The 26,085-nt window shown below is 37.6% G+C and overlaps 2 protein-coding genes across 5 annotated transcripts in view; both read right to left on the minus strand.

The window, feature by feature from the left end:
• The window catches only part of NAB1 (NGFI-A binding protein 1), a 43,944-nt gene extending 19,850 nt beyond the window's left edge, over positions 1–24,094 (minus strand). For 2 of the 4 annotated variants that reach the window (XM_082630750.1, XM_082630748.1), the window contains exons 1-5: positions 24,006–24,089; positions 19,098–19,246; positions 13,186–14,023; positions 2,503–2,636; positions 36–87 (exon numbers count right to left, since the gene is read on the minus strand). In XM_082630750.1, coding sequence (XP_082486876.1) covers positions 36–87; positions 2,503–2,636; positions 13,186–14,023; positions 19,098–19,120 — 1,047 coding nt within the window. In that variant the 5' untranslated portion in view covers positions 19,121–19,246; positions 24,006–24,089. Of the gene's footprint in view, positions 1–35; positions 88–2,502; positions 2,637–13,185; positions 14,024–19,097; positions 19,247–21,686; positions 21,874–24,005 lie in introns of those variants that run through there. The other 2 variants (XM_082630749.1, XM_082630751.1) reach the window with 2 other exon arrangements.
• Positions 22,735–23,993, minus strand: LOC309809551 (uncharacterized protein). The gene has a single exon (XM_082630754.1). The coding sequence runs from the start codon at positions 23,970–23,972 to the stop codon at positions 23,565–23,567; it is 408 nt and encodes a 135-aa protein (XP_082486880.1). The 5' UTR covers positions 23,973–23,993; the 3' UTR covers positions 22,735–23,564.
• Positions 24,095–26,085: the final 1,991 nt, after the last annotated feature.

Below are 26,085 nucleotides of genomic sequence, written 5' to 3' on the forward strand. Positions count from 1 at the left end.
TTATTAGCAAAAGAAAATATAATACATAATCATACCTCCACTTTAATTCTCTTCGGGGATAATTCATCTCTTTCTCCACATTTTGATCTGAGGGGAATGGGGGAGAGGGAAAAACTTGAGAAGGTAACAAATTTTTTCTAAAGGCACCTCAATCTATAAGCTTCCACCAAAACATATAACCCTGGAGCCCTGCCACCAGAAATAAGACTTCATAATGAACATTAAAATAGTGAAAAAGAGACTTTTTATCATTTCTAAATTAACACTGGGGAAACAGGCAGACACAGTTATATTACACATTTTAAATTTATTGCACACTATCTAAGAATGCCTCACACAGAAAGTACTCAATAAGTATTAATGAGTACCACATAATGAAAAAGGAAAAAAATCAAGGAGGACTGTATCCCATGACACCCTTCATGGATCAGTATAATTTAGGATAAAGTGAAAAAAAATGGCCATTTAAGACGAATGCTTAAGGCTACATGAGATTAAAATGCATTTTGTCTATCAGAACTATAAATGCATTTTCCCTGGACCTAGGGATCCCTCTGCTGGGAATCTCTCCCACAGAAGCACCTACATATACATGAAATATAATTGCCAATTAAACGATGGCAAGTCATAAATTTTATACCTCAACTTGAAAGATTGTTAAAATGTGGAAAAATACACCTCAGAATCAACAAAATATGATACGTATGATGTTATTTACTGTGGTATTACTTATAATGGCAAAAGACTAGAAACAACTCAAGTATCCATCAACGTGGGACTAGTTAAATGAATCATGGTATATCCACACAAGGCAGTATCATGCAGCTGTATAAAATAATGAGGAAGATGTATATGTACGAATATAGCAAGATCTCCAAGACACGTTAAACTAAAAGCAAAATACAGAATAATGTAGACACATGCTACTTATTGTTTTTTCAAAAAAAGGTGTAAGTGAGAAAACATATTTATATTTATTTACATGTGCATAAACAAACACTAGAAGGATGAAAAAGAAATTAATAAAAACTACCTACAATGAGAAGAGGAACAGAGTAAAAAGAGACAGAAATGAGAGTGCAACTTTTTTGCATTAGCTTTATACATAGTTTTGGCTTATAAATAAATAATGTAAAAGTCTTGTGTATTTTAAAATGATTTAACTTTAAAAATATATAAATGTAAATAAATACTACAAAAAATAACTAAAAGTTGTTGAAAGCAGTCGCCTCTGGGTCGTAGTATTCAGAAAGAAAGGGGATGGAGCGGGGGAACTGCTGAGTTTTGTGATAAGCCTTGTGTACTATGTGACTTCATAAATCATGTACACGCACTACTTTGATTAAAGAAAATTATTTAAGTAAAGCAGTCAGAAAGAAAATATTGTATAATACAGCGAAGAAAACAAAGTCACAAAAATCAGCTCTTGATCACTCAACTCAAAAAGAATCTTGTACATAATCCTATAATATTGCTGTATATTCTTATCCTGTTCGTTTATTTTGCATAATTTTACTTGTTCCCAGTTTGTAAGTATATGGGCTCTTGAGATAGAACAGACAACAAAGCTGCTGTGAGCTGGGGAAAATAATGGTGATGACAGCAAGTGCCTGTATCGGTGGTTTTCAAACTTGAATATACACAAGAATCATAGGAGATGCTTGTGAAAGTTTGGACTCTAAGGCTCCATCCCCAGAAAATGTGATTTATTAGAGCTGGAAAGGGTGCTCAGGATGTGGTGTGTGTTTTTTTTTTTTAACACACACTCAGTCACACTAATGCATCTCCTCCGAGAAGCAGTGGCAAGCACAACCGATGGTACACTGGCAATCAGGGTCCATGTAGAACAAGTGAACAAAATCAAAATGGTCTGCTATCTATAGACAATGCTTAGGCTTCAAGTGAGGATAAGATGAAGAATAATAAGGTATGTTTACATTAAATTTTAAAATCACCACTGCTTTTCAACATGGGATTTTTTATTTCAAACACATGTTCCATATTGCCCTTGCTAGTAACCTAGTATTTTCCAATTTTCCTTTAAATACTGGGCAATGGAGTCTTTTTATCCATTCAGCTAATCTCATTAGATCGCAGACACCTTGCAAAAGGAAACACGTTGCTTCCGCAGAGAGTTCAACAAGTTCATGTAGTTGGTAGGGTATATAAATAAGTCTATAAATGATGACTAACTAAATCCCATCATCACACTCAAAACCAAAGAAAGCATCTGTGTGAGAGAAGAAATGTCGAGAACCACACCAAACCAATGCTATAGTCCTAGGGAACTATCTTTCAAAAGACAATAAAAGAGGATTAAACCAATCAATGAAAACCACTTCAGCAATAATGTTTTGAAAAGTCACTTCACTGTTTAATCTTATAGGACTACAATCACACTTCAACTTTTTCAGATATGCTTATATTCTATCAACAGATGGTGTTTCAAGCTCTACTTCTAACAAACAATGCAAAAATACTGCCAATTAGTTAAACACTTACTTGGTGGTTCTGTAAGTATATTTATAGGTGACTTCTCGAGAAATCTGCCTAGCCAGGGCAAAAAGTTCATCTCTTCTCGTCAGTAGAGCATTATCCTTCACACAAAGCTGAGCAGCCGCTTCATTAACAGTGAGCTGCATGTTCAAAACAAAGTTTTAAAAATTATAAACATTTTTATTTCATCAATACAGAAAATGTTTCACTTAAGAATATAAGAAGTCACATCATTATATAATGAAATCATAATTTATGAAAATCAGGATAGCCTATACTCCTAATTAGTCCTACTGCCTAATTTCAGAAGCAAATCAAGTTATCTACCTCTCTCAGAACTCGAACTAAGCAAAACAGTCATCCTGGTTTTATTTATTTATATGCTTTATTTATTTTTAAGTAGGAGAGTTTATAGAAAATAAGCAAAATAAAAAGTTAAAAAATGTTCTGCATCTTATTTTGCTTATGAGAAATCAAGGGATATGATTATATGATATGCTGATAATATTTCCTTAACTACAAGTGAGTACACATGGTCTTACAGATATTTTTTTTAATGTGAACTGACGTGAAAATTCTTAGGAAGAAATAAAAAATGATTTTAGTTAAGTATTTATAAAATCACTTAGTAAAAGATAGCATTATCACAAATGAGGGTTATAATGGAAAATCAAGGTCTTGGAGTCACTAAATCTCTAAGATTCATCTAATTCTACTCTTTCATCTAAGTGCTAAATATTGCCAATATAGTGTTGCTAGTTGACCAAACACCTGTACTAAAATTTAAAATATCAAAGGTTATCCTAAACTGAAAATCTATAATTTGCTTAGTAGACTACAAAATGTTTTTCACGTAATTTTGTCAACTTAAATAGATGTAAGGAACTGCCAAGAGGTATATCAGACTTTTTTAAAAAGCAAGAAATATGCTCATTCCAGGCATGATTGACGGCAAACTGATGGGATTTGATGGCAGAGAGACTTAGGATGAGTCTTGCTCCATCATTTACCAGCTGTGTGATTTTGGACATGTAAAAACTTCTCAGAGCCTCAATTTTCTCAGAGGCAAAATGGGATAATATCACTACCTCCAAGGACGGTAACAAGAAGTAAGTGAGAAGAGAGCTGGCACAAAGTGTTAGTGTTAGTTCTTGTTTTCCTTTGACAAAGAATCAGGCATTTACCTTTCTCCCTACCCAGGTATCCCACTTTATTCACAGTTTTTCTTATTAAAATTTTTGAAAATACAGAGAAGCAAAAGAAAATAATTGCAGCATGCAGTCCTTCCATCCAGAATGACTATTAATATTTTAATGCATATTATTCCAATATTTCTCTGTGTACATATATACATGTGAATGTAGATGTGTAACTTCCTTTCCTTCACTTACGTATGCTGCATTTTTTACTTTTTCATATATTAAGGCAGAGACTTGGCTTGTTTACATCAGTATCTGGCATGGTTAGTAAGCTTAATAAGCACTGATTGACTGATGAATGAATTTAAATATCCTTTACAATGTAATTTTTACTACCTAGACATACAATATTACATTGTAGAAAATAGCAATACATTATTTAAATCAACCTCACTCTGGACATTACCCTCATTTTTCACGTACTACAAAGAAAGCTGCAAAGAGCATTCTTAAATGTGCATCTTTACACATATATTCAGTTATTTACTTGGAATAAATTAGTACAAAGAGACTTCTTGGTCACAGAATATACTGAATTTTAAGAGATTTACATATTTCATCAAATTACTCTCCAAAATATTGTTTCAAATCTTAATGCTACAACAATTATATGAAGAGTTCATTTCCCAGAATCTTGACCAACACTGGCTGTTATCTAAAAGCTTTACCAATCTGATGTATTTACAATGACGTTTGGTTATAATTTGCATTTCTTTGGCTGTAACACTGAAATTTTTATGTTTTTGACTTATTTTAAAATCTGCTTGCTCATGGTAGTTTCTTCTATTGCACTATTTTGTTTCTTAGGGACTTAAGGAATTTGTTATGTATGAAGAGCATTAACTCTTCATCATATGTAGTGGTTTTGTTTTTTTATTTTTTCATAGTTTGTCATTAGCCCTATAGTTTTGTCTTGAGTGCTATGCACAGAAGCTCCCTTCTCACCCTAATACATATAAATGTTCTCCTATAATTTAGTCTAATGGTTTTATTTTTTCCACATATTTACTCCATCTACAATGTGTTATGGTATACAGTATATGGTATGATATAGGTATCTAATATCCTCCTCCCCAGATTTCCAACTGTAGGTTACACTGGCTTATTCTCAAATACAGGCATACCTCATTTTATTGTACTTCGCTTTACTGCACTTTGCAGATACTAATTTTTTTACAAATTGAAGGTCTGTGGTGACCCTGTGTTATCAGATGATGGTTAGCATTTTTTAGCAATAAAGTATTTTTTAATTAAGGTATGTACATTTTTCAGACATAATGCTGCTGCACACAATACACTACAGTATAGTGTAAATATAACTTTTATATGCACTGGGAAACCAAAAAAAAATTGTGTGTCTCACTTTATTGTGGTGGTTTGGAACCAAACCTGCAATATCACCAATATGCTTGTAATGTGGCTACTGGCAACAAGGTTACAATAAGCCTAGGCTTCTTATTTTAAACCCATAACTGAATATAAAAACATAATAGGAGGAATTTATTTTCAGCTTTCTCCCCTCCTCCTAAAGAATCCTCAGTAGATCAATTTCTTCCCTAAGTGCTTTTGACAGGCACAATGGTACAGGAATTAAAAGTAAATATACTTCAAAGAATAATTTCCTAAATAAATTAACTTCAATTTCAGCTTAGCAATAGCTACAATGATCTTGAAAGATCCTTCTCAAGTTGCTTTTTATGTAGCTGTTTCTGATTTGTACTCATAAATCTAAATTAGTATGGAGAAATTCTGATTGTCAGTAAGATATTTTAATTGACAACATTCAGAGGTACCAGCTCATTCACAACTGCAGAAAATAAAACAACATTCTAGTATTCCTTCCATCATCCTACCAGAAACCAAGAAAAAAAAACATAACACAATCTTTGTTATTGAATTCAGGCTCCAACAGACCGAAAAACTATACTGAACTCTCCAGGCCCTCAGAGAGCCTTCTGGTAGAAAAACTGAGGCTGGAGAAATAATTATAGCTCACCCCAGGTTGTAACATGAAGCTGATTCATCAAGCTTTCCCCTCAAAAATGTATTTTCTGTATCTTCTCAATTTCATGCTCCCAGTTGCTAATAATTAAATCAATAACTATTATGATATATTTTAAATAGAAAAATGATACAAATACTCCAAAACCAGTAGTCATTCACTGCAGCACCAAGCTAGCTTTTTAAAAGTTCTAAGTTTCTAATTTTGTTAAAAGTATAAAATAAGATATTCTCCCTCATTGGTTTACTTACTTCCTCTACTTCCTCCTTTCATGGCTAAAAATACCAAAATTCCATTCATATCTTCATGTAAAAGAATTCTTAAAGTTAGCTTTCTATTATTTTTAACTAGATTTTAAAACTTTCTCTACTGGTAGTCATAATCTTTAACAATCAAATGACTGTGACTTTCAATCAAGTTTCAAGTAAGTGTTAGCATAAAAATACCACATGAATGCTGTGTGATAGGGAGGCTCTAAAGGCAATCAAGACTTTCATTTCTAGCACAGGGAGGGCTAGGTACCGTGACCAGCCCCTCTCACATTTCTCACAGGAAAAATGTTGGCTAAAATAGAAGGAAAAAATATCTTAAATGCATCAATAAGCCAGCAAGACAGTAAGAACAATTCAGACCAAAATGAATGAAGACAGTATCTCAAAGGAGTAAGTTGAGGACAGTTGCTAAACCAGATGAACTTCAATCTTTACACCCTCATTGGGCTGGTGAGTGTGGGAAGAGAATAACAGGAAAAGCCGAGTATCCATCAAAGGTGAGGCTGAGGAGTCTATGAAAAACAATACGAAAGTACTACAGCCTGATGCAAAACAGAATTAGAAATATACCCATACCCCACAGGAGAATGCAAGGAGAACTACCTGTCTTTAACCTTGTTATTAAATAGGAGAGAACAGAAGATACTCTCCTGAGATTTCATAACCCCAAATCAGCTCTTCACATGGATTTTCAGCCCTAATTCACACTAAACAGCCTGAGAATTAATTTTCATAGGGTCCCAGAGTTGTTATGTGCAGAGTACAGGTGCCTGGTAGAAGCAAAAACAGCCTCTAGGAGAATCCATTTTCTTCCTAGGCCTCAAAACATTTCCACAGTTCTAAGAAATATGAGTTCATAGAAAGAAATCATAAAACATCCAAAGAAACAAGGAACCAAAAGTAAAAACCAGCAGAAACAACAGACAGCAGAAACAGACCCTCAAAGATTTCATTTAAAGAAATAAAAGGAGTTGAAAATATGACTACAGAGTAATATAGTAAAAATGACTAAGAAAAATTGAGAAGTCAGAAGGAGAGAAGAAATTGGGGCATGGTAAAACAGAAGATTTCAAAAGCAGACAATAGGCAGATAACCACTGGCTTCTAAACACAACAATGAAAGCTGAAGGCCAAGGAAATTATATCTTCAATTACTAACAGAAAATAACTGATAATATAGAATTTGATACCCAGAACAAGTAGCAATTAAGAATGAGGGCAAAATAAAGATATTTTCCAATGGGGTGAGGAAGGACAGAGTTTGCTATCAATAGGCCTTCATTAACAAAATTCTACATAATGCACTTCAGGCTAAAGGACACTAATTCCAGATAGTAAATCTGAGATATAAAGAGGAGGAAGGGAAGAAATACAAAATAAAATAAAGGAAATAAATTCAAAACATCAGTCATTATAATAAATGTAAATGAACCAAATGATGCAGTTAAAAGCCAAGGAATGTAAGAGAATTTTTTAAAAATCCAATTATTGGTATTTACAAGAGATGTATCTAAAACATGGATTCAGAAAGACTAAAAGTAAAAGGATGGAAAAAAGAAGTAACAAGAAATTACTAACAAGAAGAAAGCATATGTATTTATATTAATATCAAACAAAAAAAGTTTTTTAAAACAAAATGCATTATTAAAGATTAATAAGGTTGCTGCATAATACATAGAGAAATAGACAACTCCACCATCAGAGTAGGTGATTTTAACACACAACTCTTAGCTACTGATAGAGCAAGCAGACAACAGCAACAACAAAAAAGTCTATAGAAGGTTTGAAAAACAGAGTTATTTAATAAGCTTGTTAAAACAGACATATACAGAACACTCTACCAACAACTGCAGAAGCACATTAAAAAACACTGACCACATACTGGACCATAACTCATATCACAACAAATTTTAAAGGGCTGGCATCATACAAACCATGTTCTCTGACCACAGTGTAATTCAGTTAGAAATCACTGGGAAAAAGAATAAAGGAAAAAAACCCTCATATTAGGAAATGAAAAAAACTTAATAACTCATGGATCAGACATCATAAATAAAAAGAGAAATAATCAGAATTTAAAAATAATAAAATAACCACATATCAAAACTTTGGGAATAATGCTAATTCAATACATAGTGAGAATTTATGGCCTTCACTCCTTACATGAGAAAAGAAGAACAGCTGAACATTAATGAACTCAGGACGAAATGTAAGTTAGAACAATAAAATAAACTGTAAGAAAGTAGATGTAAACACAAACACAGCACAACTAAAAATATCAATTAAGCCAAAAGTGCTTCCTCAAAAAGAAGCTGGAAAGCTTTTCTGTAAAAGGTCAGATAGTAAATATTTTAGGCTTTATAGGCTAGTCTGTGTTACAACTACCCAATGCTACATCATAGCTCAAAAGTAGCCACAGATAATACATAAACAAATAGGCATGGCTGTATTCCAATAAAAGTTTATGTGCAAAATCAGGAAGTGGGCTAGATTTTGCTCACAGGCTCTAGTTTGCAGATCCCTGAAAAGATTAATATAGTTGACAAACCTCTGGCAAGACTGATCAGGGAAAAAGAGACAAATGTACAAACAATATTAGGTCTTAAAAATGATAAATGACTTTATGCCAACATGTTTGAAAACTTAGATGAAATGGACAAATTCTCAGAAAAATGTGACTTATCAAACGTGACTCAAGAAGAAAGACTACCCTAAGAGTCCTATAATCCACTTTTTTAAATGATCAAAAGGAAATGTCCAACATTTCTTTTCAAGTATTAGATGTTGAAATTGATCCACTCAAGCTGAGAGTTAGGAATTCAGCATCATAACTCACTAGTAATATGTTCAGGTCTAAGAGGTTCCCGGATTTGGCATTCCCCCTCTCTCAGAACTAAGAATGTTGGGCTTCTCTGAAACACTCAGCCTTGCCTTCTCAACACTACAGTGGTATCTGACCTAAACTTGGCATCACCATGTATTCTGTGGGCCTAGGTCCTTATGTTAGTACCCCGCTTAGCACTCCAGTTCCTGTAGCATTTCCACTAGGTCTACAACTTACCCACTAACTCCACATTCTCCTCTTCTTCCCCTTCTATCTTTGAGTTCCAGAGCTCTTCGGCTGGACGTTGCTATCTGCTGACAATAATGCCGACTTGTCTATATGCTTTTATTTCTGAATATTACAAGCCCCTACATTCTCCACAGCCTTGCTATTCTCAACTTTCCGTTTCTCTCTCTTTATCCATTCATTGCTTTAAGATTTGATGCATACTGCTTACCTAGTTTACCATATACTCTGCCAACACACCTTTGGACAGATGGAACTCTGCCTGCCTGGACTTCCTTCTAGTACTGCTTCTGGGTTTGTCCCTTAGCACCTGTCCCACACCAATAACTAGTGTGGTTCTAGGCCTCAGCCCCTCACACCATCTTCATAGTCTGACTCCTATGACCAGGCCATACCTAGCCATGTTCTAAGACCATCACTGATTCTCTAGCTTAAAAACAGTGTGTATAACAATGATTCATTCTACAATTCTTTACTGTGAAATGTAAAGAATTATACAATATATTGACAATGGATACTTGGAAACAAGTATAAAAATGCGTATAAGAATAAGAATTTCATATGCTTGTGAGTTGAAAAAATTTTTTCAGGTATAGGTAACTTCCTGATTTTCATCTGCTCCTGACCTACTTATATGTCTTGAAAGAGTGTTCAGTGTTTATATGAAGAAAGCTCTCAGAAATACTACCAAAAGTGAATTAAGAATAAGTCACATATTTCCTTATTTAGAAACTGAGGACAGATTAGTAACATTCTTTAATCTTAGGAATTTAGAAAAACTCAAAAATCTTTCTCTCATTGTAAATAGTCAAATGAAAAAATGTGAAATTATCGCAAGTGTACACTTGACAGTACCTTCTTTCTTTTAATTCCCTCAGGATTTTGTGATTTCCATCAAACTCTTGAATGGTTACTAGTTTGAAGAAAGTGTCCTGATTCATAAACTTCTATCCTAAACTATATTATTAGACCAGACCCACATACTTGAGTTACAAATAATAAGTGGTCGAAGTTAAGCTTCACAAGCCACACTTTCCAAAACCCCCAACCCCACATCTCAGCCGCTGGCATTCATTTTGACTGTTCCCTTATTTTGGGAAACCCACAATGGTCTCATTACTTAAATACCACCTGTGCCTATTTATCCAAAGAAGCAAAGAGCCCCTTAGCAAAATCAAAGTTGAAATAATTCACTTTTAAAGTAGGTTAGGATTTTTTAAGTGAGGTTGATAGGCTTTATTAAAGTCATCTCTTTAACATACTTTTGCTTTAATAAAAAGACAGGCCCTTGACTGTGTTTCATCTGCTCTGTTTTAAAAATTATATGAAAACTGGATTATAGCATGAACCTAAAACTGCCAACATGTTTTGCCCTTTGTTTCCTATTATTGATGACCTTGTAGTAGATTTCTCTATTGGTTCATAGGTAATGAAAGTGTCGAAGTGTATCTGAATTATAATGCTACCTGTATTTTCTAGATCTACTCACAAGTTCTTCTGAGTCCATTATTGTATGGCAACAATATATAACAATTACAAAAGGACATGCCCCAAATAGATCAAATCACAGAATCCCCTGTGACTAATTTTGCTAACCACTTCTCTGATATTAAGCACCAGTATCCATTCATATCTAAAATAATTTATTTTAAAATATCAGATGGTGAAATTGCTGAAGACAAAATTAATATACAAAAATCGGCCGGTGATAGTAATTTTATAAAGCAGGAAAAAATTTTATTTACGATTATACACCTTTGTATCTTATATACTTGTATATATATGCAAAATAAATATGTTTATGATACAGACATTTAATATACATATATAATACACAGTATTTGACCTAACAAGAAATGTGCAAAACCTATGACTAAAGAACTAAGAAATTACTGAGGAATATAAAAGATCTAAGTAAACACATATACTATATTACTGTACGGGAGTTTTCATTATTGTAAATATATCATTTTTTTCCAAATTAATCTATACCTTTAAGGCATTTCTAATCAAAACACCAACAGAAATTTTGGGGAAATTTGACAAATGCATTAAAAATTTCATTTGGAAGGAGAAATGTGTAAGATTACCTAAAAAAACAGAGGCTGCAGAATAGTACTATAGAAGGGGCACTTGCCTTTCCATATATTAAAATACATTATTTAGCTACAGTAATTAAACTAACTCTATACTGGTGAAGGAATAGAGAATTAGACAAATGAAATCACACAGGATAAGATAAATGAATATTACTATATAAAATTAAACTTCCACACGGCAACCAGTCTGAAAGGTCAAAGGACAAATGATAATCTGGGAAAATGTTTACAACATAAGACAAAGGTTAATATCCTTAAAATATAAAAAGTTCTTACCAATATTTTAAAGGTTAGACAAAACAACCAAACAACTCCAACATTAAAACAAAGGATATGAATATAAAATTGGATGTCTATGAAACATAAGAAAAGATACTCATACTCACTAAGGAAAGTTAATTTAAGCAATGATAATTTTTTCATCTCTTAGACTGACAAAGATTAAAAATGATAAATGCAAGAGAGTGGAAAAATGGACACTTGCATACAACGATAGTGAAAATGTAAATTGCTGCAGCTTTTTTAGAAGGCAATTTAGCAGTATCTACTAAAATATTAAATCTACTTATTCTTTGATCCCATAATTTTACATGTTGGGACTCTATTCTATAGGAAAACATGCACAAGTCTGTAAAGATATATATGTGTAATGTTCACGTCCTACCATATATAAAATTTTAAAAACGGAAACAACTTAAGTGACATCAAAAAGTGAATGGTTAAGATAAATAACAGCACATTCATATTGTGAAATATAATATAACCCATAAATGAATAAGGTAGCTCTATATGTAATCACTTAAAAATATATCTAATAGTACACTGTACTTTGAGTATATTGTTAAGTTTAAAAAAAAAGAATTTGGAGGAAGAGTGTATGAAAATATGATCCCACATTTGTATATGTAAAGAAAAGAATCTGAATGTTTACAGATTCAATTACTTCACATCCTTTTGTAATGACTGAATACTTTTTCAATAAATATATAATATTTTTTGGGTTAAAGTATAAGTCTGGGGGGAAGATCTAATGTTTCTAACGTGAAATACTGCATTCAACTGAACATTTTTTTCAAGGAGAGTTTCTCTTTCTTCTAACGGATAAATGGCTATAAATTTTAGCTATGAAATCGTTTTTTAACTTTTGAAATGCATTTATTTTTCAAGCATTTATTGGGTACATTAGATTCTGAGGATATAAAAATGAATGAGACATTATCTCTGCCTTGAAGAATCCCAAAGTATACTGTGAGGGATAGACCAGTATATATATATAAGTACAATAAAGTGTTGAAGTTACTGTGACAGAAGTGTATATTATACAGGGATAAAAACGGAAAGGAACGGTCACTTGGGGGAAAACATATCAAAAAAGACTTAAGCTTATGCTTGAGTCTTAAGGTCTTAAAGACGCTTGAGTCTTAAATATGATGTGTTGGCCAGACAGACAAGAAAAAGGGAGTAAATGAGAAAGACACATACGTATATGCATTCTTCTGCTTAAGCAAAGTATTTCTGGATAGAGTGCTACAAAAATAAAATGAGAATTTTTAATGCCAAATGTCAAACCAAAACAATATTCAAAGCTATAATAATTCTTCTAACATTCATCTAAAATAATTGTTTTTTATGCTAGCTGAAAATCACTTTAAGTTGTGGTTATTGTTTACAAATTTTTTTTTCTAAAAAAAGTCCACAAAAATGATTTTTGTTCTACTTAAAATCTCATTTTATTTCTTAATTAAAAGACAAACTGCCTTGTACATGCAAAGACTTTATGCTTTCACTGCTTAAATTCTGATATTTTTCTAAAAGTCACCCTACACTGTAGTTCCAAAGCTCAACATGTTTGAATTCAACACAAAAATACCCTAACACACACGATAGATATGGTCTATTTTCACTAAAGAGTTACATTTTGCTAAACCTAAATGTCTTTAATACTGCTCTCAGGTAATGTATCTCCTTAGCTGCAAACTATTACCAAATTAATCTCTAAGAGACACAACACACCACATATGGACAAAGAAAAATGTGGGCTTTTTACCTCATGAAGCGTGAGATGTTTCCCATCCTTTCTCTTGGAGTCAAATCTGCCATATATTGCACTATATTTTCGAATTTCCTCCTCTTTGTGTGGATCATCATCACTCATCTCAAAGATGTGACCAATCATTTTGGCCAACTTCTTGTTGGTTTTTAGCAGCTCTTTCACTTCGTTTAAGTCACTTTTCGGCAGCGTGGGGGCCATTCGTTCCACACACTCGGCTACAGAGAGCGCGGCAGCAGCATCCAGCGCCTCGCTACTTTCTTTTGGGGAAGCTGGAGAGCCAAGGTCAGCTGGGGAGAGGCTGTGCTCGCTCTCAGTGGCATGGTGGCCTTGCCAGAGTCGGGACTCACTGATACTCTGCAGCGCTAAGCTCCCCACCACGTCTGATTTCCCCTGTCCCAAGCTCTGCACACAGGTGGTGGCAGCACACTTGGGGATTTTTAGATGAGGTTCCCGAGCATTGCTGTTCCTTTCATAACTGCTGCAGGATATTCCCAGCCAGGTTGGTGATCCCTCTGGTAATTTATAGATGGGTATGCTACTGACAGGCAGGGACGTTAGTGGCTGATTGAAAAGGCCAGGGTTTGTTACCCAGTCTCTCAAAGCCTTCTGTAGCCTCCTAACATGAAGGGGCTTGCTAGCCATGCCCACGAGTGCCATGATTTCCAAGAATTCCTCTTCTCCAGCTTCACAGAGTTGCTGGACATCATCACCACCTTGTTGGATAAAGGCATCAAAATAAGAAAGCAGATTGGCTTTTTGTAATATTCTGTACAGCTGCAACTCCCCCAGGGTCCTGGGTAGGGCCGCGGCCATTACTGTGGATGGGCTTAACCTGCAAAAAAAAGAGGAAATACTCATCACACTTGCTCCAAACTTCTTAAGCCTATTTGTTAGACACTATAGGATTTACGAGTTCAGTATGGGAAGAATAAAAAACAAGCAGCATTTGCATAGCAACTGACTGTTAAGGAAGCATTCTCTCTACGCATAAGTTATCTTATTTTACTCTCCTATCAACCTTAATGGTCAAGATTCAGTAATAGTTTCCATTTTAAAGAAAAAAAAATATAAAGGCTCAAAGAAGATAAGTAATTTGCCTGAGATCTCACAACTAGCTAAGCAGAAGTCTAGGGACTCAAACCAAGGCTCACAGGGCTCTATATCCCATATTTTTGACTATTCACTTTGCTGCTTCCATGGTGTGGACACAGAGGCAAAGTGAAGGATAATCAAATTCAGAAGGGGGTAAGAAGTATACTATGCTACCATGCACTGAATACTTATTTTGTGTCACACTGTATGACAAATACTTTATATTATGTCTAATCCTCACAACAGCCCTGTGAGATAGGTATAGTTAATTCCCATTTTATAAAAAAAAGTAGCAAGATTAGTCTGGCAGGCAGAGGATGAGAGATTTCAGTATGAACTGGAGTTGATAAGATAGAAGGTGGTATATTTAGGAACTGAGAAAAAAAGAGGCAGGAAAAATTCAGACAAGACTTGGTGATCACTTAGATGTAAGTGATGAAAAGGAGAGGAAATGTCTAGAACTGCAACAGGCATTGGGGATACAGAAAATCAGGGATGATGGAATTCCCTTTCAAACACATGGCACTTGAACATGGCGCAAGGTAGAATGCTTCAGTAGAACTGTCCTGTGGACAGACTGGAGCCTAAATGTGTCTCAGGGTTAGAGACAGAGGATGAAGCCAAGGAGGGTGGGAGATCCCTCCAAAGAAGCAGCAGAGAGCCTAAGACAGAGACAAGGAACTAATACTTTTAGAGCTCAAGCAAGGCAGAGAAGTCTGCCTTTAAAGAGACAGAACAAGACCCAGCAAAGCACTTCTTGACCTCTTAGCAGCCTTTAAAAGTTATTCACAGTTGCCTGGAGACCTTCCACAGACAAAGAGGAGTTGGCCAAGTACTTCCATTTAAGAGAAACAAACTTGTAATCAATGCACTCTTAGGATTAAAAGGACCCTATAGCCCTCTAAGGGCAAAAATTATAGTAGGCCAAAAGAATACATACACCAAAGGAAAATGAAAGCTCCACTCTCAACTCAGAAAGTAAGGAGCAACTGTTAACTGGGAGATAAGACAAGCAGAGGAATATTAGGAACACCAGATCACCAAACTTGGGACTTCTGCTTTATGCCATCAACCAGAATTCTACCCAAAATTCCAGTTTCAGTCATCCCATCCAAGGAGAATGCATTTCCCTACCACCCTAAGGACTGACTCCTGGGAAGCCCCCATCTCCTGGAATCTCTGTGTCATCCACAATCTGCTCTAATCAATTACTGACCTCCTCAAATTTTATGGTTCTTTATTTTATAAGGGCATTGCCAGGTGACCTGATGACTTCCCAAGATACATAAAAAAAGATTGAATCTGAGCCCACTAAACATCTGCTGACAGCCAGGAAATCATGTGGGGTGCTTCTGAAAAAATATAATTTCCTAGGTCCTTGGGTTGCATCTCAGCAGACTCTCATGATTTGGCAAATTTGGCAAACTACATTAGAAGATCCCTATTTAGTACACTCTCTGGGCAGCATGAACTCCTACAGGTTTTGAGACCACCGTCATGTTCATGCCACCTCAGTTCTCTGGAAAAAACATTCCTGCATCTTCTGAATCACCCATAGGAGGATCTGCTTTGTCCTCCCACTCTAGGGGAGACTTTTTGGGGAGAGAATCTATCATCCAGCTGGACACTAACCCACAAAAACAAGCTCTTGGGAGTTACAGACACAAGTTAAAGTCTGTATTGAACAACATTATACCAAATGGAAGGGTTTCTAGAAAGTGTCTGAGGTAGAGGAAAGGAAACCTACTTTCCCTTCATACACCTAATGCAATAGCTCCACAGGCTTTCAACTCAAGAGTATACACACAAAAAAAATATCTATACACACATATAAATATATATGTATGCACATACACACACAAAATCACTTTTATAAGAGGACTGTAACCTTGCAAGATTTATGGTGTCATCAGTTATCTCACCATATATACTCCCCCAAATTATGGAATAAAGTAAAAATTACATGAGAAAATCTAGAACAGAGTTCTTGAATCTTTTTATGAGCAATAGGAGAACAAAGAATATATGATGGACAAATGTAAAAGAGAAACTTACGGAGAACTAAAAACCCAAACTTAGGTTTTATTCTTCTGAGATAAGGCAATGATTTTAGAAAATATTAATTTTCAACTTTTATCCTTTCTCATCTTTACCCAAAAAGAAAGGAAACCCACTAGTTCCTAAGAGGAAGCCCTTATGTTCCGGTAAGAAAGTAGTTATGATTATAATATCCCCATAAGGACTGACAGGACCCAGTGTACATTTCCAAAGTCAAGACACCAGATGAAAGATAAATAAGTGAACTATTTAGACTCCCAGGAGGCTTTCTAAAGGCCCACACTTACTGCTGGGAAAGGAGTTTTCTCCCTAAGCTTTTTGCTTTAAGAGAATGTTTCAGTTTCCTACAAAGCCTGTTGGGATAATTTAAACAACCACCACTTCATACATTAACTTGATTTGATTTAAAAGAAAATTTTTATGAGATTTTCTGTTTTTACAAACTCTGTATCTATTCGTGCTTCGACATGCAGGTCAAATAAATCCAAAGAAAACTGCATCTCTCCAATCTGAAGTAAACATAAAAGGATCCTAACACAATGCTGTATAATATAGGAAGCTGCGAGTAGAGTAAATCTATTCAACTGCAAACTCCAGTTACCTGGCCTGTTCAAGAGATGCTGGAACAATCATGCTGGGTGTGACCTTTTTATAAATTCCACAATTAAGAGAAACCAGTTGCCTCTCCCGTTGCGGAGCACAGGCTCCGGACGCGCAGGCTCAGCGGCCATGGCTCACGGGCCCAGCCGCTCCGTGTGGCATGTGGGTTCCTCCCAGACCGGGGCACGAACCCACGTCCCCTGCATCGGCAGGCGGGCTCTCAACCACTGCGCCACCAGGGAAGCCCGGTTACCCATTTTTTAACTGCATTCAAAAGCTAAACCAAGGGCCTATATATCGCAAACCTCCACTTGCACCAGCTTAAATGTTCCTCAGTCTGGTCAGTTCCAGAGGAAGAGGAATTAAACAATGGACTCCTTTAAGGCCATTTGTTGTTGTTTGTTATTCAGTGATCTATTTTAAATGGTAATGATTTGTTCCTGAACCTTTTAAAAACAAACTCACTTTGGCTCCTTATGGGGTAGGATCAGTCATCTGCCAGATTTAAACTATGCTAAGTGAAATAAGGAGCTGGTTTGGCTCAGAAAACTTGACAGGTCAACTCCAGCTTTGTCTTCGAACCACAACACAGCACTTAATATGAATATGGGAAACAAAACTTCTCTGACTTTCTCCAAGCTGGGACGTGGGGATTTAGAGTAAGGCAGAGTCTTTAATGGTCACAAGGGAAAAGAAGAACCATTCCTTCAAATCAGCCTCAATCTGCTCCAAGAAGCTTCAGCCTGCCTTCTGTCCTGACTCCTCGATCAAAACTCTCGAGTAACTCCTGAGTGATCACCAGCTTTTCTCTTTAACCTCTGTAGCTTGATGTCACTCCTTGAAACACTCTTCACCTGACTTTTTGCTATATTATGTTGCCTTCCCTTACTCTATTCTAAGTGCAGGAATTTTCCAAAGTTTTGTATTAGATCCCGTTTCTACTGTCTTTCCATATTCTCCCATGATGATCTCGTCCACTCCCAGCCTTCAATATCACCTAGAGCAGACTGACCTCCAAACTGCTATCTGTAGCTTGGGCCAGTGGTTCGTGGAGTTCCCGCAAAGTGTTCTCAAATCCAAACATACACCAAGCACTGGCTCACACATATACCCCTACTTTGCAAATAAAAGTAAATACTTTGTGATTTAATACAAACTCATTTAAAAGTGTAACTGAATTCACAGTTGTTGCCATTATATCAACAAACACTAAGCAAAATTAATGAGTACTTGCTTTTTTTTTATAGTTTAAAAAGTGATCTTCATACCTGAAAAGTTTGAGAACCCAAACTGTTTTTCTGATAATTCAGCATTTTAACTACCATGTGGAGATTGTCAAACATCTCAAATTTGGTAAGTCCAAAAGCAAGTATGTTATCTCATTTTCCTCCCTTCTTCCAGATTCCCAAATCTACTCTTCCCAACTCTCAATTCTTTTAGTTGCACCACTACTCTTCCAGTTTCCTGGATTAATAAAAGTAGAGATTCCTTTTTTTTCCTAATTTTTATTGAGGTATAGTTGATGTACAATATTATATAAGTTTCAGGTGTACAACATAATGATTCACAATTTTTAAAGGTCATATACCATTTATAGTTATTATAAAATATTGGCTATATTTCCTGTGCTGTACAATATATCCTTATAGCTTATTTATTTTATACATAGTAGTTTGTACCTCTTAATCTCCTTCCCCCTCCCCACTGGCAATCACTTGTTTGTTCTATATCTGTGAGTCTGTTTCTTTTTTGTCATATTCACTAGTTTTATTTTTTAGATTCCACATATAAGTGATATTATACAGTATTTGTCTTTCTCTGACTTATTTCACTTAGCAAAATACCCTCTAGTTCCATCCATGTTGTTGCAAATAGCAGAATTTCATTCTTTTTTATGGCTGAGTAATATTCCATTGCATGTATATACCATATTTTCTTTATCCGTTCATGTTTTTGTTTTCCTCTTCCTTCCTCCAATCTGCATGTCCTTAGGCCACAACACCACCCTTTTTCTTTCTCTGCCTCAAAAGCACCTAATTCTGATTTTCCCCTTGCTTCTCGCCCCAACTTTGAAAACAGCTATCTCACCTTCAATACTTCCCATACTGCAATGCCAACTTTATCTTCCTAAAGTACAGGTGTGGCTCTTTACTCACCTATGCAAATCTCCCCACTTCATGGAGGAAAAAATCCAAACTACTCATATAGGCATCCCAGACCTGTCCAGCCTCCTCTGTGGTCCTTCACCTGCCCCTATGCTCGTGCCAAACACTGGACTTTCCTCAGATGGTTCTTCACAGAGAAACTGTTAAGAATCAGGATACAGACGAGTAAGCACACAGTTAACCACTCTGATAAATGCTATGCCAAATGTTAGCTTCAATACATAAGGAGCCATGGAACAGAGAAGCAGACTGCCATGGTCCTGTAGAACAGGTTACCTTAGGCTACAAGCTCCTTGATGGTAGGGACTAGTTCTCATTCATCTTTTATCCCCCTCTACTACCAGCAAAGGGTTCAAGGTAGAACAACATCTCTCTAAAGGCTTCTGTTGAATGAAACCCAACGTTTGAGTCAGAATCTGATCAGCAGCCTCCTTTTATATTCCAAAAGGAATAACCTGTGTAAATTAGGGTCCAATCTAACAAAAGCACATCCTGCTACTTTACCTACAATCTTTTTCATTCTCTCATCCTCAATACTTCCCCTTTTTATAGCCTGTGTGGTGGATTCCCATAAGATGGCCGGATGCTCTCCTTTACAGGAACACACGTGGTTGCGGCGACAACAGACATCATGTTAGCCCAGCCCCAAAAGCAGCCTTTTAAGTCAATTTCAGGCACGAGAGATCCCAGGTCTCTTTCCTCTTGGTTTCGACGAATTAAAATGTTATCCCCTAATAAACATCAATCCTATAAATGATCATTACACTCAAATGGATTCATGAACACTACACTTGAATCCTCCTCTTCATGATGCAGGAAATATATATGTATACACTTTTATGAAGTCCATGGCATTCCAAAGAAGAGAGACTGCCAGGAGTGGGGAGAAACCAAGGGCAAAATCCTAGTAAAATCTGACTTATTTATGCAGAGGACTATAAATTCCTGCCTCCCAACACAGCCTGAAATTTTTACTTTAAAATTATCTAAGTTAACAGCAACCTCTTAACAGACTTCTAAAAATATGTGAAAAAACTTGGGAAGCGTTAGCTCATGAGTCACTTACAGATTAAGGTGAATTAGTTCCACCAGATTGTTTTCCTCTAACACCTAGATGAGATTCAGTACACGCTAAAGGGAATGAAAGCTAGAGATGGGAAATGGCAAGGAAGGAGATAGGAAATCTGAGGCGAGTGACCACGTTTAGAGCCTCGGAAGTATTGCCAAGGTTGGGAGAATGTAGCCTGAAGGTATAGGAGCCTGGGGAAAGGGTACAATGGGTACACTACAGGTTGAGACTGGAAAGGTTTATGACAAGCCAGAATTTGGCTTAGGGAAGGATAAGCCTTAAGCCTAGGAAGTGAATTCTTCTCATTTTTGTCCCAGTCCCAGAACTCAACCTAAAATAATTAAATGTAGTTTAGTTACATCATGGGTTATTTAAGATAGCAGGTCGACCCAGGTCCTCACTCCTGTGTATGTGTTTCAAGTACCAAACAATTTAACTAGGCATATTTATTAATAAGCATGCGGGGATATATCTTAAGTCAAGATATTTTTGGATCTTATTACTGTAATAGCTATGAATTAAACATATAGCTTCTAATGAATTAACAGTAATTTAGGAAACTTAAAGTGTTCTCTCCTACTGATTTTTTCTGAATTCTGAATGAAGCTGGAAAAAATTTCTTATAAACCTCAAAATTTTAATTAAAGTTTCAATGTATAACCCTAAATTTATCTAAATTAGAAAAAAATCAGATTTATTTTGCAATTAAACAATAACTGTGCATTAACTTAGCTGTGATACCAACAGGTAAACACTAGTATTTCATATAATGGCTAGAAATTCTTCAATCAACTAACAGTCAAGTTATTCAACATACATTAAGTGCCATTTGAGCATGTAGTATGCACACAGTACATATAAATTTTATAATTTTTTTCCCAGAAATTTATCTTTAAAAATTATTAAATTAACATACTGTACAAGTTAAGGTGCAACTCTCTAAATACAATGTATTGAGAAATGACAAAACTACTACTTGAAAGCTTAATGGTATGTTTTAGCTGTGAGAATTCTGACAAGACGAGGATTGCTACTTTTCCCCCCAAGATCAACTTCTCTAATTTCCCACTTGTTCCATTGTTAAGTTTAAGGGAGTATATTCTACTACTGCACTAGTTTTTGAAAATGTCAGATCAAAAAGGAAATTTGCATTTAATATAATAACTGTACTGTTCTTCATTCTACTAAAAAGAATGAACGAAGCAGTTAAAATAAAACTAAATCCAAAGCAAAGGGGCTAGGAACCTTGTATTATGCTTAAGTGGGCATTATTTATTCCTTATTATTTTTAATAAACTTCACATGAAATATGCATACACAAGATGATTATACAAGCAAGATCTTAACCTGTTCAAACATATTAAAAAATGGTCATTTCCATGAAAGTAACATAAAATATATCATGCTTCTGTGGTATCCAGAATACAGCTTCACACTTAAAGGTAAATTGTACAAAGCTTTTATTTCCAATAATGCACATGAATAGCACCAACAAAAACAACCTGACTTACCATAATGGAATAGATGAACCCCAAGTCTTAGGACAGAGTCTAGATCAACAGACACAAAAACCTGACATACTTCTGTTTCCATGCAACCATCTTTTACTTTAAATTTTTAAGTTCATGCAATAAATTCTTCAAAGGTCTCCCCCACTTTGTCATACATTATCATTTCTTCTTTCAGAGCAGCCACGGTACAAACACCCGAAATCTTTAATAATAAATCAATATGCTCTTAATATGTGATTAAAAGAAAATATCTAATACTTTAACTGATTCTCCAAATAGCAACAAGGAGAATGAAAATATATTAACTTTTCTACAGGGCAATGGATATTTACTAGTCATCAAAAAAGAAAAATTTTTAATTAATTTAGCTGAGATTATTCAATTTTATTAATACTTCTGAAACAAGACAGGATGTATTCACCAGATATATCAAATTATTTATTAGCTATATAAGCTCACTAAATTTCCTTGTATCAGCTATAGTATTCCTAAGGATTCCTGTCATGTTCATTACATCCACAATTAGCAGGAAGAATGAAATAAAAATCTACACTGCCTCCATGTTTTTATTATTATTACTGATTTATTCACATATAATAGGAAATCACCAGAGCCAAGAAAAATGAAATTTTTCCAACACCAGGATGGCATATTAACTTTTGTGCAAGATGTTAAAAATAGTAAAATTAAAACAAGAAGGCTTCCAATGGTTCCTTAACATTTTCTTTCAAGACTTGATTTTCCAATAACTAATACTCAAACAGGAATAAAGAAGGCTGACCTTGCCAGACATGTATAAACTCTCAAGAGAACACTTACATGCAAGGTAATACCTATAAGGACAACATAATTTTTAAAACTTAATGAAAATATTAAATGTTTCAAATGCTGGAAAATGGAGGAAAAAAGGATATCCCCTTAATCTAAGCCACTTTTACTGGCACTTAGATTAGACTAGAGGCAGCTTTTTAGGTCTTCTGGAAAATATCAGTCCCCACCCAAAATAGAGAAAGTAAATCCTCTGCATCCTTTCTCCCAATATTCCTTCTTAAAACCCACACATAAATCAGGACGTATCATCATCTGGTATGTTTTAGAGGGGAAATTTTTCAAAAAAGTGAAAATCTAAGAAGGTATTTCATTGCATGCGCAGTTCTCTAACAAAACAGCCTAGCATTTCCTACGTGACTAATCTTTTTAAAATTCAGTTCCTATGCAATCTAATATTATCTATTAAAACTGCCAAAATATTTTTAAACAAGATCTGAGTATCTCCCTCTCAGCTCTGATCTTTGCACTCCTTAAGTTTGCAGACACGTCACTGGCAAACCAATTGGTAGTGACAGGTTACTCCAAATCAACTCTTTCGGAAGGAAATTTTAAATTGACATCTACCCCCAAATTTTCCATGCCTCCCGGATCTCACGTAGTGAGGAATTAAGTATATGCAAGTCAAAGATTCCTCCTGATCACCTGCTGCAAAACCTGGTCTGCGGAACCTATAAATGCAAATATATTCCAATTCAATTATCCTTTCCCCCGAGATCTTACAACAATTAGGCTCACTCCAAGTGTCGTTTCATATCTTGTGCCTTGTGAACCCTGACAATGCAGCCCGTAAGCATCTGATTGCACTTGCAACGTTTCTCCATGAATAAGGTCACAGACTACTGCATCCAAAGCTTGTATGTCCCGCATGTGTTTGCAAATTCCACACTCGGCCTTAACGAGCACGAGTCTCTCGCTTCCATCGCACCTCAGTGCCAAATTTCTGTAAGCCACTTCCAAACAAAACTCTCCTTCCGCTTTCAAAAAGAAAACTACATTCCAAAGGAGAGGATACCCAGGACGAAAATTAAGGCTCTAAGTGCAACACTCTTACAAAGTAAACAAACCAACAAAAAGATTCTGCCCCTGCGGAAGGTGGCTGCAAAACTCTGGGGCCGGCGCGCGCACCCACCGCGCACAACAGACCACGCAACCCACCACCGCTCCGCGCTCCGCGCCCCGCGCGACGGCCCCAGCCGGGTCAGGAGAATGGACGCTGCGCCCCCGGCTTTCTGGGAGGAGATGCACAGGTCGGCCCCGCTGCCTCGCTCGCCCTCTTGCTGCCCCTGCGCACCGAATTTCTCCGGGAATCGCCCACACGAGCCCGATGCCTCCCTCTCCTTCCGGCGGCGGCCGCGCGGGGCCAGCTGCCCTGGACGCCCGCCGCCCCAAGTGCCGGCGCGGCCCGGAGACTCCGCCACTCCAAGTTCGCCCGCGGTCGCACGAGCTTGAACGCATCCCGCAGTTGGCGGACAGCCAGTTGGTACGTACTAGGCCAGCGGCTGCAGCGGTCTTGGCGCGCTCTCCCCCAGGACGCCTTAGCAACTCCGAAGTGACGGCCCCCGGCTCTCTCTCCTCAGTCGGCTGCTGCGGCCGGGACGCCCCCGCTCCCATCGAGGGGGGAAGGAAAGGTGGGGGGCGCTCTCTCCCTGCTCCCCCCACCCCAGCTCGGGCCCGCCGCTCCTTCCCGCCCGCCAGCCCCGACGGCGCTCGCTCGTCCGCGGTGGCGGTGGCAGCGGCTCCTCCCGGCGCGGGCGGCGGCGGCACCTCCCCCGCCGCGTCCTCCCCCCCTGCTCCCCGCCTCCCCTCCCCTCCCCTCCCTGCGCGCGCTGCCCCTCCCCCTCCCCCGCCCGCCTCCGCCGCCTCTACCCCCCCCGCCCGCTGTCACATTGGGAGATTCCGCTCTTGGTACATTCGCCGCTTTGGCTCCCGCCCACGCGCGGCCGAGTGACGCAGATCCCGGCGTGGGCAGCCGCCGGGCGGGGGCGGGGGCGGCGGCCGCCGGGGCCCGGGCTCGGGCTCGGCCTCGGCCTCTTCCCGCCGCCCCCTCCGCGGAATCCGGAGGGCGGCCCATTCACTCGGCAGCTGGGAGGAACCAAGTGGGCGCCCGGGAGGGGGCGGCTCCCGCGAATCCTGCTCCCGGCGGGGGGAGGGGGCGGGAAGGAGGGAAACGGGGTGGCGGGAGGGAGGGAGGGAACGCCGCCTCGGGCCTGCTCTCCAGCTGCTGAGGGAACTGGGAAGGTTTGCAATTAAAAAAAAAAAAAATTTTTTTAAATGTGTGAGGTTCCCAATATAGTGTTTCAAAGAGCACGCCCCGCCAAATCCAACATCCCCCGGGAGGCTGACTTTAAAAAAAAATAGCACGCTCAGCCCACTAATCTGGGTGCCCGTCTCGCCTCTGCTCCCGCCCGCGCCGGCTCGAGGCTGATGGGCCAGGTGCGCCCCTCCCGGCCGGCCCAGGCATCCTGCGGGAAGTGGGCTGCGACCGCAGGGAGTGGGGGTGGCAGGTGCGCGGCGCTGGGAGGAAAACTGGCAGTTCCAGAGTATCTCAGCCCCGCCCATCTTGCCCTGTCCCCACCACCGTCCTGGCGTAGGGAGGAGGGGAGGAGTGGGAACCCACAAACCCGAAGTGCGGCGTTGACAACTGTCTTGTTTGCTGGGTAACTTAATTCCAACCTTCTCAACCCTCCTGAAAACCTGCTTGTTATTTTACTGGTTAATATTTCTCTTTCCACGGTGTAAAAATCCGACAGCGCTAGAACAGTCCTGGCGTGTGTTTGAATAGAGTTCCCAAGGCACGCTATAGAACTTTTGAGTTTGGTCTGCATGAACTTTTTCTAACCAAAGAAAGTATTAAAACACCTCCAAAAATGTACCTAAAGTATTGCCAAAAAAATTGGAAATTTGTTTTAGGGTCTATTTTTCCTTTCTTTGCAAAAACGGGAAAAGGGAAGAATTCCTCGAATTTTAGTATTGCGTTCTTGAAGGGTAGAGAGCATCTAGTAAATCTAAAACTACTGCAAATACAGGTAAAATTCTGTTTAAACGTACATATACAAACTCAGCTTTATAGGAGGCCAGTCCCACATCCTGGCTAGCCTCCCAGAGTGTGCCTACTTTGCTGATGGGGATACAAGGCATCCTTTGAGATGGGAAATTCTTCATACCACACCTTTATGTTGCAGCAATGGATGGGGATGATAACATTGAAAGAAAAAAAACTCATTAAAGTACTGAATCTTTCTTTTTCTTTTGCAAAAACATGTTATAGGAATGAGTAATGCCACAATGGAATATATATAATTAAAACTCTTTCTCCAGTATTAGTGAAAGGTTCTGTCTGGTATAGTTGTGTTGATTTTCATATGAATAAGCATGCTTACTTCCTTGAATTTTTCTTCAGCGGAAGAATCACTACTGGAAGCGTATCTTAGCCTAATTGTCTCGGTTTTACAGCTGTGGACCCTATTCTGCTAAAGAGAAAGTTAACTTCGGTTGTAGTAAAATAAAGACAGCTTTTTGGAAAGATATAGGTTAACAGATTTTCAAATGAACAAATGAAATCTGCAAA

This window comes from Mesoplodon mirus, assembly GCF_964341445.2.
Source record: "Mesoplodon mirus genome assembly, chromosome: 8".
In the NCBI taxonomy this organism is placed as follows: Eukaryota; Metazoa; Chordata; class Mammalia; order Artiodactyla; family Ziphiidae; genus Mesoplodon; species Mesoplodon mirus.